The 12,261-nt window shown below is 39.4% G+C and overlaps 1 protein-coding gene across 2 annotated transcripts in view; it reads right to left on the bottom strand.

Annotated features, from left to right (window-relative positions):
• The window catches only part of TGFBR3 (transforming growth factor beta receptor 3), a 192,106-nt gene that overhangs the window by 157,226 nt on the left and 22,619 nt on the right, over nt 1–12,261 (bottom strand). For both annotated transcript variants that reach the window (XM_060773914.2, XM_060773913.2), the window contains exon 2: nt 5,977–6,167. In XM_060773914.2, coding sequence (XP_060629897.2) covers nt 5,977–6,037 — 61 coding nt within the window. In that variant the 5' untranslated portion in view covers nt 6,038–6,167. The remainder of the gene's footprint in view (nt 1–5,976; nt 6,168–12,261) is intronic.

Genomic DNA, 12,261 nt, shown 5'->3' with positions numbered 1-12,261 from the left:
AAAGGAGCAAAGGGGAAATGGAATGTGGTACAAAATATGCAGTACAGAACATATTTTGGCATAGTGCTTTGGACAGCAGGATGAGCAGGCATGAGTTCACTATAATAGACACTGAATAAGCATTTCTGAAGAACTCCGGTGCCTCAGTTCATGTACATTTACTTCTGTGGAAGTTTGACTAGAGTGGCAAGATTAGATCGCTCTAGGCTTGGGCAACCTCAGCCTGGTGCATCTGTGAATTCCTCTAGCATCATCTTGTCAGATTTAATTAAATGTCCAATTTTCTTGTTTATCTAGTCAGATTCCTTGTATTACTAAAGGCACTAGGAACTCAAGCTACAAGCAGGCTCCAAAGAAATATAAGACCTTTCTTAGAATTGAGTCATTAACTTGGCATGCGTATATGCATGTACTTTCAACTTACCTGCCGACTCATGGTTTTCCCATGAATGTCCTAAGGTTTACTTGGGCAAGGGATATTTAGAAATCATTTGCTAATTCCTTCCTCTGAAATACAACCTACAATAATGGTCTTTATGGACAGACCCTTCCAAGTACTAACTTGCTTAGTTTCCAAGATCATTTAGCAGGTATACAGAAGAAGTAGACCAAAATTTCACGTATCTACTTAGTATGTTCCAAACTGGGGGGGGGGGGGGGAATACTCTATATATTTGAATATAAGCCACCCAGAATATAAACTGAGGCACCTAATTTTACCATTAAAAACTGGGAAAACGTATCGACTCTGGCATAAACCGAGGGTGGGAAATGCAGCAGCTATTGATAAATTTCAAAATAAAAATAGATACCAATAAAATTACATTAATTGAGGCATCAGTAGGTTAAATGTTATTGAATATTGACATAAAACTGTAATTTAAGATTATAGACTGATTAAACCATTATTCTAACCTTCTTCAATGTAAATGTGCTTAAGTATCCTTCCAATAACAATAGAGTAAAATAATAAATAATAACAATAATAAATAGAGTAAAATAATAAATGTAGTAGTAATAATAGAGTAAAATAATAAATAATAATAACAATAATAAATAGAGTAAAATAATAAATAACCTTGACTCGAGTATACGCCAAGGGGGGCATTTTCAGCCCAAAAAAGGGCTGAAAAACTCGGCTTATACTTGAGTATATACGGTACCTTTTGTGACCCTGAAGCATTAGGGTCCCCAACGAAGTGGAATATATGAATAAACAAGGAATGTGTCACAGTTCTGCAAGTCTTCTTTTATTTTGGAAACATGCATATTTATTTGGCTGTGGCTGGATCTATATTGCCAAATAATACAGTTTGATCTGCACGGTATGGTCAGTGTAGACTCATATAATGCGGTTTTAACTGCACTCAGTGCAATGAGTCTACACTGATCATATAAGATAGCAATGTAGATGCAGTCCAAGTTTCAGAATAATCAAAATAGGACTCCCACACTCACAAAAGATCCATATTACATTTCGGAGACATCTGAAAGAGTTCCATATGATATTTTGGGAGAGTGACTCCTAGTTAAACTCAGAAAAGCATCTGCTACACTTCCCATCTTTTGACCACTCATGTAATATTAAATCACACCAGCTACCATCTTCACTATTTGAGATTGCTCTAAAAGACAATCCAACGTATTATAGAAATCATATAACCAACAAGTATCTGGAAGACTGTTAGCAATCTATTGTTACAAATAAGATGATATGACAACTTTTAATTGGCTTTGGAACTGCTGCAGATGTCAATGTGCCTTTCAAAATTAGAACACAAATAATTAGATAGATTACAAGCCTTCTGGGTCTGGAAATGTTACATTGGTAGAACTACGCATCCCATTACTGTGCATGGTTGAGAGTCACTGTGATATTCCATAAACATTTAGGACTAGATTTTCCAAGCCTAATGATCTTTCGGGTTTTTATGGAGCTGCTTCTCAGGCATTAAGGACCAAAGCACAAGTCATGGAGAAAGTTTTGAACTAAATACTCATTTACCATCCTTAAAATCTGTTCTCACCTTCCCTGTTTCTCTCTCCAGTTCTTAAGTCTAACATACACATCCAGCTTCAAAACCCTATAAAGTTTAATGCATTGCTGTTTCCGTAAAACCTTAAAGGAAGTTGTGGAAATTTAGTATGCAGTTTAAATCAAATGTTGTCCACATGTTCTGACTCCTGCTTTTAGGAAAGGAATTATGTTCACACCTGTCTTGCATCTCCCAACAAAATCTGACCAAATATTATGGAGGAAATCATAAAATATAATTCGTGGCTTTAAGAAATTGGAGGATACTCAGTAAGGGGGAGGAAACCACCCAAGTCAGGGCAGATTTCCTTGTTTTTATTCCATTCCCAAGATGTAGCTCACCATGCACTCAAGGGATTTCTGTTATCTGGATTTCTAAATTTATTTCTCAAATCAGCTGTAGAAGGCCTACAAGGATTTTCCTTTTTAAAGGAAAGAAGGAAAACGAACAGCACTACACGGACTGTTTGTTTTTTCATTGTTCCATTTCCATGCCAATCATCACCATGGTGCTGCATGAGTCAGAGCTGATACACAACACACTATGCTTATCAGGATTAAGTAACAAAGGAGATGCAAAAGAAAACAGATAAATAAAGCAAAATCATGACTACCCATTCCAGTGGGAATCCCTCAGAAACAGCTGTCATAATATCCCCTCCACAAAATTAAAAACAAAAGCCTACCCATAAGGACATCTTAACATTTGAAGGAAAGGATATAACACTTCACTGCTATGAACATTCAAATAGTTGTTATTAAGTATTATGTACTAAGAAATGACAATGTGGAGGTATATATTCTGACCTAAGCAGATACTAAGAACATCTCAGGCTTTACACAGGAATATTGAGAGCACAAAGAAAAACTGTACCTTCAACTGCCCTGGTTTGGCAAGAGCCATCGATCTTCTATCATCCCATTTTAAAAAGTTTGTGTTTCTTTCTCCTCCTGCCATTTCCCTTCTTAAAATGGCACAAGTCCACCCACGTGAAGCAGGTGAACATAGCATTGAATGAAACATGCAGAATAATCACAGGATGTCTTAAACCTACGCCTGTTGATAAACTCTACAAACTAGCTGGCATTGCCGCCCCCTCCCCCTCCCCCAACAGCAGCAAGAGTATCCCTCTGGGCAGCTAAACCAGGAAATCCCAATTGGATGCCCCCCCCCCCCCCACAAGGGTCTGCCTCCAGGGGCAAACCAAGAATTGGCAACTTGGAAGTCCCTGAACAGACTCAGAAGCAGAGTGGGCAGATCAAAAGATAGCCTGGCAAAATGGCACTACTTAAAAAAAATCCCCCACCTTGTGTGACTGTGGAGCAGAACATACAGCTCCGCATCTGTATGCTTGTCCACTATGCTCTGCCTCATGTACAGAGGAAGAATTGTTGGAGGCTACAGACAATGTTGTTGTTTTTGCCCGTTTTTGGTCAAAATATATTTAGTCACTTGTGCTCCTTCCATTTTTATCAGTTTTATACTAATTTATGCAATGCCTTTGATACGAAATAAATAAATATTTCCCCTCCTTTAACCACAGCCCACTTCCATTGTTGCCAACAGAGTTTAAAGTGCAAAAGTACTTTTCACTCCATTAACTCAACAGCAGGGGGGGGGGGGAGGGAGTAGAATCTTTTGCTTCCCAGTAGACTCAGGCAAGAGCAAACTGCTTCACACTCTCTTAGCTTGTGTGCTCTTTCCCATTAACAACTTTTGCCATCTTGACCACACTCTGATTTTACTTCATCCCACAGGGTATGTAAACTAAGCAAGTTTCCCAGGATGACTGGAGTTAAACTAGAACAGGAAAGGGAGTCACACAGCTCTCCAAGTTGTTGGACTTCAAATCCCGTCCCTCTTTAGCACCGCTGTCAATGTAAAAAACGCCATGAGTTCCATTTCAACATTTTGACTGTTATATGATTTTGATCCCTGAACTAGACACTACAATACAGCCCCTGTATCTGTGGGGGATATATTCCTGGATGTGTTTGATTTTCCATTATGTTATTTTGCTTTATTTATTTTATTTTGCTACTATATGTATTTTATTGTGATGTAATTTTTGTTGTTTTGTATTTTGTATTTTATTTTGCTGTATTGTATCTTCGGGCTTGGCCTCAAGTTATCCGCCCCTAGTCCCCTCCGGGGAGATGGTGATGGGGTATAAATAAAGTTGGTTATTATTATTATTATTATTATTATTATTATTATTATTATTATTTACCTTTACCTTAAAGACCAGAGAAAACAAGTCTGAGGTCACAGAGCTTCATGAAGCATGGTGCCTGTATAAGAACGTGCAAGATGGCCGGCCAATACAAAGTCTTCCAATTGTTCAGGTTAGGTTTACAGAAAAAGAAGATTTTTTTTTCTAGGACCTCAGCTACTGAGTGTATCAGCAACATCTAATATAGTTTTAGAAAGGGCAATAATCCTCTGTATTTATTCAGGAAATGTGTTGTTGCTGCTGCTATTGTGTGCCTTCAAGTTATTTCTGATTATATACCTGGATTTGAAAACAAGATTAAAAATGATAGTAGAGATCAAATGTATAATAACACACTATCTCCTGACCCAACTTTCCAAACCTTCTTTAAAAAGCCAGCAGCTATACTGAGCTCTTCCATTGGTGATTAGCACACAACAGGATGATGTTTCCAACCCCCTTCTGTTAGCAATCTGCAGTGTGATGAAGAGGTACAATAGGGGTCTTGCTTATAATTGATTCAACCACACCTTATTATGAATAGAAATCAATGGAGAGAAAAAAATCACTCTTTTTTTGCAGTTAACTGTAACACTGAGTAGGGCTGTGTCCTACTAAATGTCACAGGAGAAATATCAAATGGTTCAAATGCTGGCCCATGTAACTGCTTCATACTTTGTTGTGAGTGCTGAAAAAGCACCACAGTAGACAAAGAGATGATGGGCTTTGGGTTACCGGGCAGTAATCTGTACAGTTGAGAATATATTTCTTAAAGTAACTCTTTAAATTCCTTTGAAAAAACAAGTACATAATGCTCTTTTCATCTTATTCCTATGACAGTGACCAAACACTCGTTTGGCTTTGGATAGCAGCAACTCATTACTTTTAATTAATAAATTCCTAATTTCCTTTCATGATCAGGGTTAAGTACTGCTATTACTAATCAATATCCTGTTTTTCATCTCATTGCACCACTCCTTCACACACATGTGTCCTATTTTTTCATGTTTATTTGTCACAAAATATGACCATTACAACATCGATGCATAGTGGAGTGTTAACAAATCAAATTTAGCACTGGCTGCACGCCTTCAATGAAATCCAGCTCTGGAGAAAGTCCCAGAAGGTTTAAGACACATTTTTGAAAGTGCACTATTTTCCATGTAATTGATGGGGAAGAAGAAAAATCAAAAAAGAAGTCAGCTTCATTGCTCAGACATGTCTCCCAATGGCGACTGACTGGTCATCGTTTCCACAATGAAGACATTGCAAACAAGTCATCCATCCTCTATCCAGTCTGCCCACTACATCACCTCCTCTTGGCTACTTCCCTAATGACCATTCCTGGCCTCTTTTTTCTCTTTTTTTGCTGCCAGAAGAACTTAATACAGTTGCCACCTTCTCTAGGCTACAGAACTGTCCATCAGCAAGCAAAACAATGTAAAGCTTGTGAAAACAGAGGAGTCTTCAAAAACCACAACAGTAGTTGTGACCTACAGACTTCATTTTCTCCACCTCTCTTGTAATTGTAAATTATAATAAAGTTCCTTATGTTATTTCTTGTTACGCAGCTACACTAAGAAACATCGCACTTGCATATGATGCACTTTTATTTAACTGATGAAAAATACAGTTGACATAAACGTCTCTCATTGCTCAAAACAGGCAGGTGTAATTTCTAAAGCTCACAACAGAAACCACAGTAAAACCCACAGTAACACTCCTTACCTGCAGATGTTAAACACCCAACCATCAAAGCAAACACAGGGATAACACAATTTGAAGTCATTTTTGCCACACCAGGATTTTTCAAAGTGACTTCCTTTGCAGATCTTTGTGTTGACAGATGCTCTTGGGAAGAAGAAGAAAAACTACCGTGGAGTTTTTTCAGACTTGCAGTCTTCCAGACTTATAATTACCTGTGAACAGAAGTAAGAAAAATAATTACTTTAAAAACATGTCTTTAAAATACGTTTGATTATATTTACAAATAACACCAAACAAATGACTATATTATATGATGTCATCGTTCTAATTCAAAACTTATACAGTAGAGAATGGACACATCCAATAGTTGTGCTTGTGATGGCAGTCAATGCCAGGAGAAGACTAGGACTTGGAAAGGCAGTGATGAAGTAACTAGACTAGATCTTCAAGAGAGAATATATATCATTGCATACTAAAGTTAAGATTGTCTATTCCTTCACATTTCCAGTTTCTATGTATGGTTGTGAAAACTAGATAGTGAGGAAAGCTGATAAGCAGAAAATCAACTTATTTGAATTGTGCTTGACACCACAGCTGGGTCTCCCACTTGTAACATTGCTGGAACTTGCTAGATAGAAACAATCTGTTCTATAATTCATATTTACTTTAATACATGGTTGTTGCCTGTGCTATTTGTGGTCGATGTAGACCAGTGGTTTTCAACTTGTGGGTCCCCAGGTGTTTTGGCCTACAACTCCCAGAAATCCCATCCAGTTTACCAGCTATTAGGATTTCTGGAAGTTGAAGGGCAAAACATCTGGGGACCCACTGTTGAGAACCACTGATGTAGAGAATCGATCAGGCTGCAATAGATACAATCCAGTTGCCAAACAGCTGTGAAGCCCACGAACTCCAGAATATTGCATAATTTTGCTTAGTATGGAGCATAATCAGGTTGAGTGGATACTTTTTGGAGGTCCATCTGCATTGTGAAGACTGCCAGCAGTGGATTCAGAGTAAGTATGTTATTTTTTTTATGTAGATAAGTCCAAGAATTCTGCATAGAAAAAACAAGAGGGACCTCTATGTGTTTGTAGGTTGATCACTGACAACTGGATTCTGCTAGATGATGTTGGTTGGAATATTTTATATTCAAAACATTGCCATGTAAACTAACACATTAGCATTTTAGCTCTCCATTTGATCTAGACTACATTCCCCCATCATTTGCCAAGTTGGATGGAGTTGATAAGAAATGTAGGCCAAACCAGGAGGGCTAAAGTTACCACACATACATCCCAAGATCTTTCCGCATGCGGAAAGGTTAAATCCAAGCAGAGCTACTTTTAGTCAAGCCATCCCCCTGACGTGTTAACTGACAACTACAGGTTCTGTTTCTCCTTCCTACACACTTAAACACAAATTAAAGCCACAGTTCTGCACGTATTCTGTAGAAGAACACTTTGCTGTTGACTTTGGAACTGAATAGTATGTTCTTTACAATCCATTCCAATGTGTAACCACAGATTTACTGGAAGTTCCTCTATGGGTTTCCAAAAGTAAAAACATGTGAGCTACATATGGCCAGATATTCCCCACTTCTTTTAGGGGGGGGAAAAAACCTTTTTAAAACTCTTCTATCAAATAAGTCAGCAGTTGTCCTACTAATAGAATCAGTAGCAAATCTGGTAAATTGGTTGCATAATACTTTGAAATCCTCATAGGATTAAGAGAGGTATATAAATGCCTTAAATAAACAACTCAGTACTAAATACATTCAGAGGGAAGCGGGGAGGAGTGCCTGGAAAAGGAGAATGAAATGCTGCAACTGAATCCATAGCATATTTAAAGCAAGAGCACACAACAACCCAAAGAGAAATATTCCTTTTCCTTTACTCAAAAAAGTCATGAGGCAATTCATTAAGTTAGAGCTATGAATTATGGCACTGCATGTAGGCTCCCTTGTGTCAAACATTCAGGGTGCAAGCCACAAATTGCAGCATTGCACCAACACTAACCCAAACCCCACATTCGCTCACCATTTAATCTGCTTAAATGTGTAATCAACACCTTTTTTTAATGGTGTTCATAAAAACATAATAATTCTGAAGCCATGCTGAACGGGAATGGAGCCAAGCAATCAACACTCTACACATCTGGCTGGGAGGAAGATGTGATTTCATGATTGCTACATAGTCCAGCCAATCTGCATTCTGCACATCTGGATTATGTTCAAAATGAGAATTATCCCTACTGCTAAGCTCAGTCTTCCGAGAAACACTGTACTTCCAACTCAAGAGGGCTAGTGTGAATCCACAGCAGACTCATCACAAACTATACGCATCCATCCATGGCTTTCCTGGTCCACAGACCCATTTGTATACATCTGAAATATTTCACCACCCCCATGGTAGAAGCTCCAGTTACAGCAATAATCTTGAAACTCATACATGTTGAGTGAAGATGTTCAGAAGCTGTATCTCCAGAATAAGTCTTAAAACATTATTTAAAAGCAGTTAGCCATGGAAGTTATGCACAATCATTAACAAAATTAGGAGCCCCCGGTGGCACAGTGGCTTAAACCCTGTGCCGACAGGACTGAAGACCAACAGGTTGGAGGTTTGAATCCAGGGAGAGCACGGATGAGCTCCCTCTGTCAGCTCCAGCTCCCCGTGCGGGGACATGAGAGAAGCCTCCCACAAGGATGGTAAAAACATCAATATATCTGGGCATTCTCTGGGCAACATCCTTGCAGATGGCCAATTCTCTATCACCAGAAGCAACTTGCAGTTTCTCAAGTTGCTTCTGACACACACAAAAATTAACAAAATTGAAACTGTCCTGTCCAAATCCCTGCTCAGACATGGAAACCCACTGGATTACCTTGGCCACTTCACACCCTTCTAGGAAGGAATGGTGAACTCTCTCTGAATAAATCTTACCAGGAAAATCCTACAACATCAGTCAGAATGAACTTGAAGAGATGAAACAACTTTGGTTGCCAGAAATTAGTTAATCTTTGGTTGCCAGAAATTAGTAATCTGTGATTACCTTTGAGAATGTGATGGTGCATTTATCTTTTAATAATCCTATGAAGAAATCAAGGTGAGACATTCTCTCTCCTCCAGTATTATGCCTTCTGAGGAAGGTTTGGTGAGAGATGGTAAGACCATCTCCACCTGAAACCTATTGCCAGGAAGTGGGAAACCTATTGCCTTCCAGATATTATTGGACTCAAAATCTTATCAGGCCCAGCAGCGGTCACAGTTGTAGTTCATGCATATCTGGAGCCTTGCTTCTATACATCTGACCTAGCCTAATACTGGAAGGAAGGAAGGAAGGAAGGAAGGAAGGAAGGAAGGAAGGAAGGAAGGAAGGAAGGAAGGAAGATTGGTTTGAAAGACTAAATAAGGTGCAAAAGTTTCCAAGGATTAGAATCTACTTTGTCAGGTGCATACAATAGCCTTTCACCATATAAGACATCTCCACCTGAAAAAGAACTGTCAAACAGCCAAAGATTAAAATTACCAGAGCAAACTTCACAGATCCTTCAATAAATGTCAGATAGCATACATGCTAGAGTTATGAATAAGGCATTCTGAAACATTAAAATCTACACCCATGACCATTTGGCAAGACAATGAACAGAAGAGAACTGGGAACCAGAATTATTAGATACAGAAGCACTAAACAGAACATCCTGAATAGCAAAATTGTAACCGGCTGTTAGATCATTCTTTCCTTAAGGTCAGTGTATAATCCAGCAATGCTGTTCTTTGTGGTGCATATGCCTCTGTGGAATGGTTTACAAAAAGAGAGGTCATGGGAGATAAAGCTACCCTGACACTCAGCATCAAAGGGCACAACCCTGACTGTAGTGGGCATCAATGAGGCTTTTACTCATTAATGTGTTTAGGACTGCCGCCTAAGTCAGTAGAGGGCTAGGCAGGAAGAGAGGGCTTCCCAAGACAGAGAGGTTACATAGCTCTCATTGGAAAGGTCTGCCAACCCCTGTGCATGTATGACCTCTCCATTCGCAACCACATTTCTGCACTCTCTTAGTCTCCATTGATTTCTATGCTCATCACAGATCATAAAACAAGCTGCTATCAAACCAAGCAAACTCACAATAGAGGCGGCTGGTGACTTCCTTGAAAATCCAGTGGTACATCCACTCTGGGTTCTAGGTGGAACTTTAGAGGAGATATCCATGATGCTGAAATCCATCCCTAGAATAGGTTTATCTTTGGGAGCCTATTTAACTTTCAGATTAAATCCTGGAATAGACTAATGTGGGAGCCACCACACATCAGTGGTCTACAAAGAAAACCTAAATAAGAAAAGTTGGGGTGGGGAATTGATATCTGGATGCTACACATATTGTGTGGAGTTTATTGCTGCTTATTGCAGTGGCATTTTTTTCTTCTGGACATATCTGACAATCCAGTATGTCTATTATTATATTCTGTTCTCAGAAACAAACCTCTATAGGGTGCATCTGCACTGTAAAATTGATGCAGTTTGGCACCACTTTAACTGCCATAGCTCAATGCTATGGAATCCTGGGTGTTGTAATTTTACAAGATCTTCAGCCTTTTATGCCCGAGAGTGCTAGTACCTCACCAATCTCCAAATCACAGAATTTCATAGTGTTGAGCTATGGCAGTTAGACTGATTCCAAACTGAATTACAATGCAGAATCAGTCATAGTTTTCTTCCTTCTATGCTGTCCTGGCTACTTGTTCCTATTCCTCCAAACTTAGTAAGTGAGGAAATGGAAGGAAGAAGGAAGGAAGAACCACTAACAACAACACTGTTTAATGGATCCTGTCATTTCTACTGGAAATTGGACATAAGAACCGTTAAATTAGGGGCCTTCGTTCTCTGCTTTCTGCACATTTCCCGAAATGTCACCATCTGTTTCTTGTATTATCTCTTTTTCTTCCCAGTTGCTTTCCTGCTTTGTTTTCCACCAATTTTGCATTCTATTATCTTACTTTTTGTGGCATGAAAAATGATTCCCTATTCCTGATCTTATCGTAGCTCTGCTTCTATGGCATTCATAGCCTTCCGTCTCAGCAAAGTATCAGAACTCAAGACCTTTTCTGCTTCACCAACCTTCCAAAACAAGATTAACAACACTTTTGAACAAACCCTGCTGGCTCTCAAAAGCAGTTTCATAATATTATTCAACAAAGTTGGCCCTACCATTAGGTAACAAGGCAGCAGCCTCAGACTGCCAATGCTGAATGTCCTGAAAGGACAGCAAATATGTATGCAACTTGGATAGACAGTTTCCCTAAATTATGACACTTCAGGCAAAACCAGGCTTTGAAGCTGCAAGGCCATTTGATGCTAATCAAAATGGCCAATTGCAACATTCACACCTGCCTCAAGCAAACAAGAGTTCTTTCTCCCATCCTGGACTTCCCACAGATAGATAAACCCCACTTGCCTAGTTCCCAACAGACCTCACAACCTCTAAGAATGCCTGCCATAGATGTGGGCAAAATGTTGGGAGAGAATGCTTCTGGAAAATGGCCATACAGTCCAGAAAACGCACAGCAACCTACTGATCTTACTGTTCAAGAGACATTACTGGATCTTTGCCTTCTGTTACCTTTCCATTATTTCTTCGATTTGCAGGGGAACAAGGTTGCTTCCAGCAAAGAATCCAACAGACACAGAATGCTAGATGGATGGATGGAGGAGCCAAATCAAAACAGTTGAACTATGACTTGATTCTGCTCATCCATCTAAAACTGTAAATCAAACCAAAGCATGTACAAAACTAAAGTGCCTGGGAGCAGAGGATACCCTACCTTATGCAATAATCTCAGCATCTACAAGTGTCTGGATGTCATACTGAAGGTGGTTTTCTACTGCACCAGAGACTAGCACATGGAGCACTGGATTCAAACTACAGTGAAAGAGATATCAGAGTAGGAAGAACTTTCTAATGGTAAGAACTGTTTGACAGTGAAATTCATTGTCTAGTAATGAGTTTCCTTTTCTGGAGGTTTTTAAACGGAGGCTGAGCAGCCATCTTGCAGGGGTGCTTTGATTCCTGCATGGTTGGGACCTGGGCTGGATGGCCCTGTGGTCTGTGATTCTCCCAATCTATGCTTCTGTGTTCTTATAGCTAAAGGATCTGTTCAGAAGCTGTGGATGAATACCCGGAGGGCAAGAATGCGGCCTGCTAATGCAATACAAACATAAAGAAGAGGCATGCTTAAAGCCTAACAAAGGCTTGTCAACTCCAACAATTCAGTGCCATCTTAACACATTGGTATCCTGGGCAGTTGC

The sequence above is a fragment of the Anolis sagrei genome, chromosome 4 (genome assembly GCF_037176765.1).
Source record: "Anolis sagrei isolate rAnoSag1 chromosome 4, rAnoSag1.mat, whole genome shotgun sequence".
NCBI classification, from domain to species: Eukaryota; Metazoa; Chordata; class Lepidosauria; order Squamata; family Dactyloidae; genus Anolis; species Anolis sagrei.
This window is presented reverse-complemented; position numbering and strand designations above follow the sequence as displayed.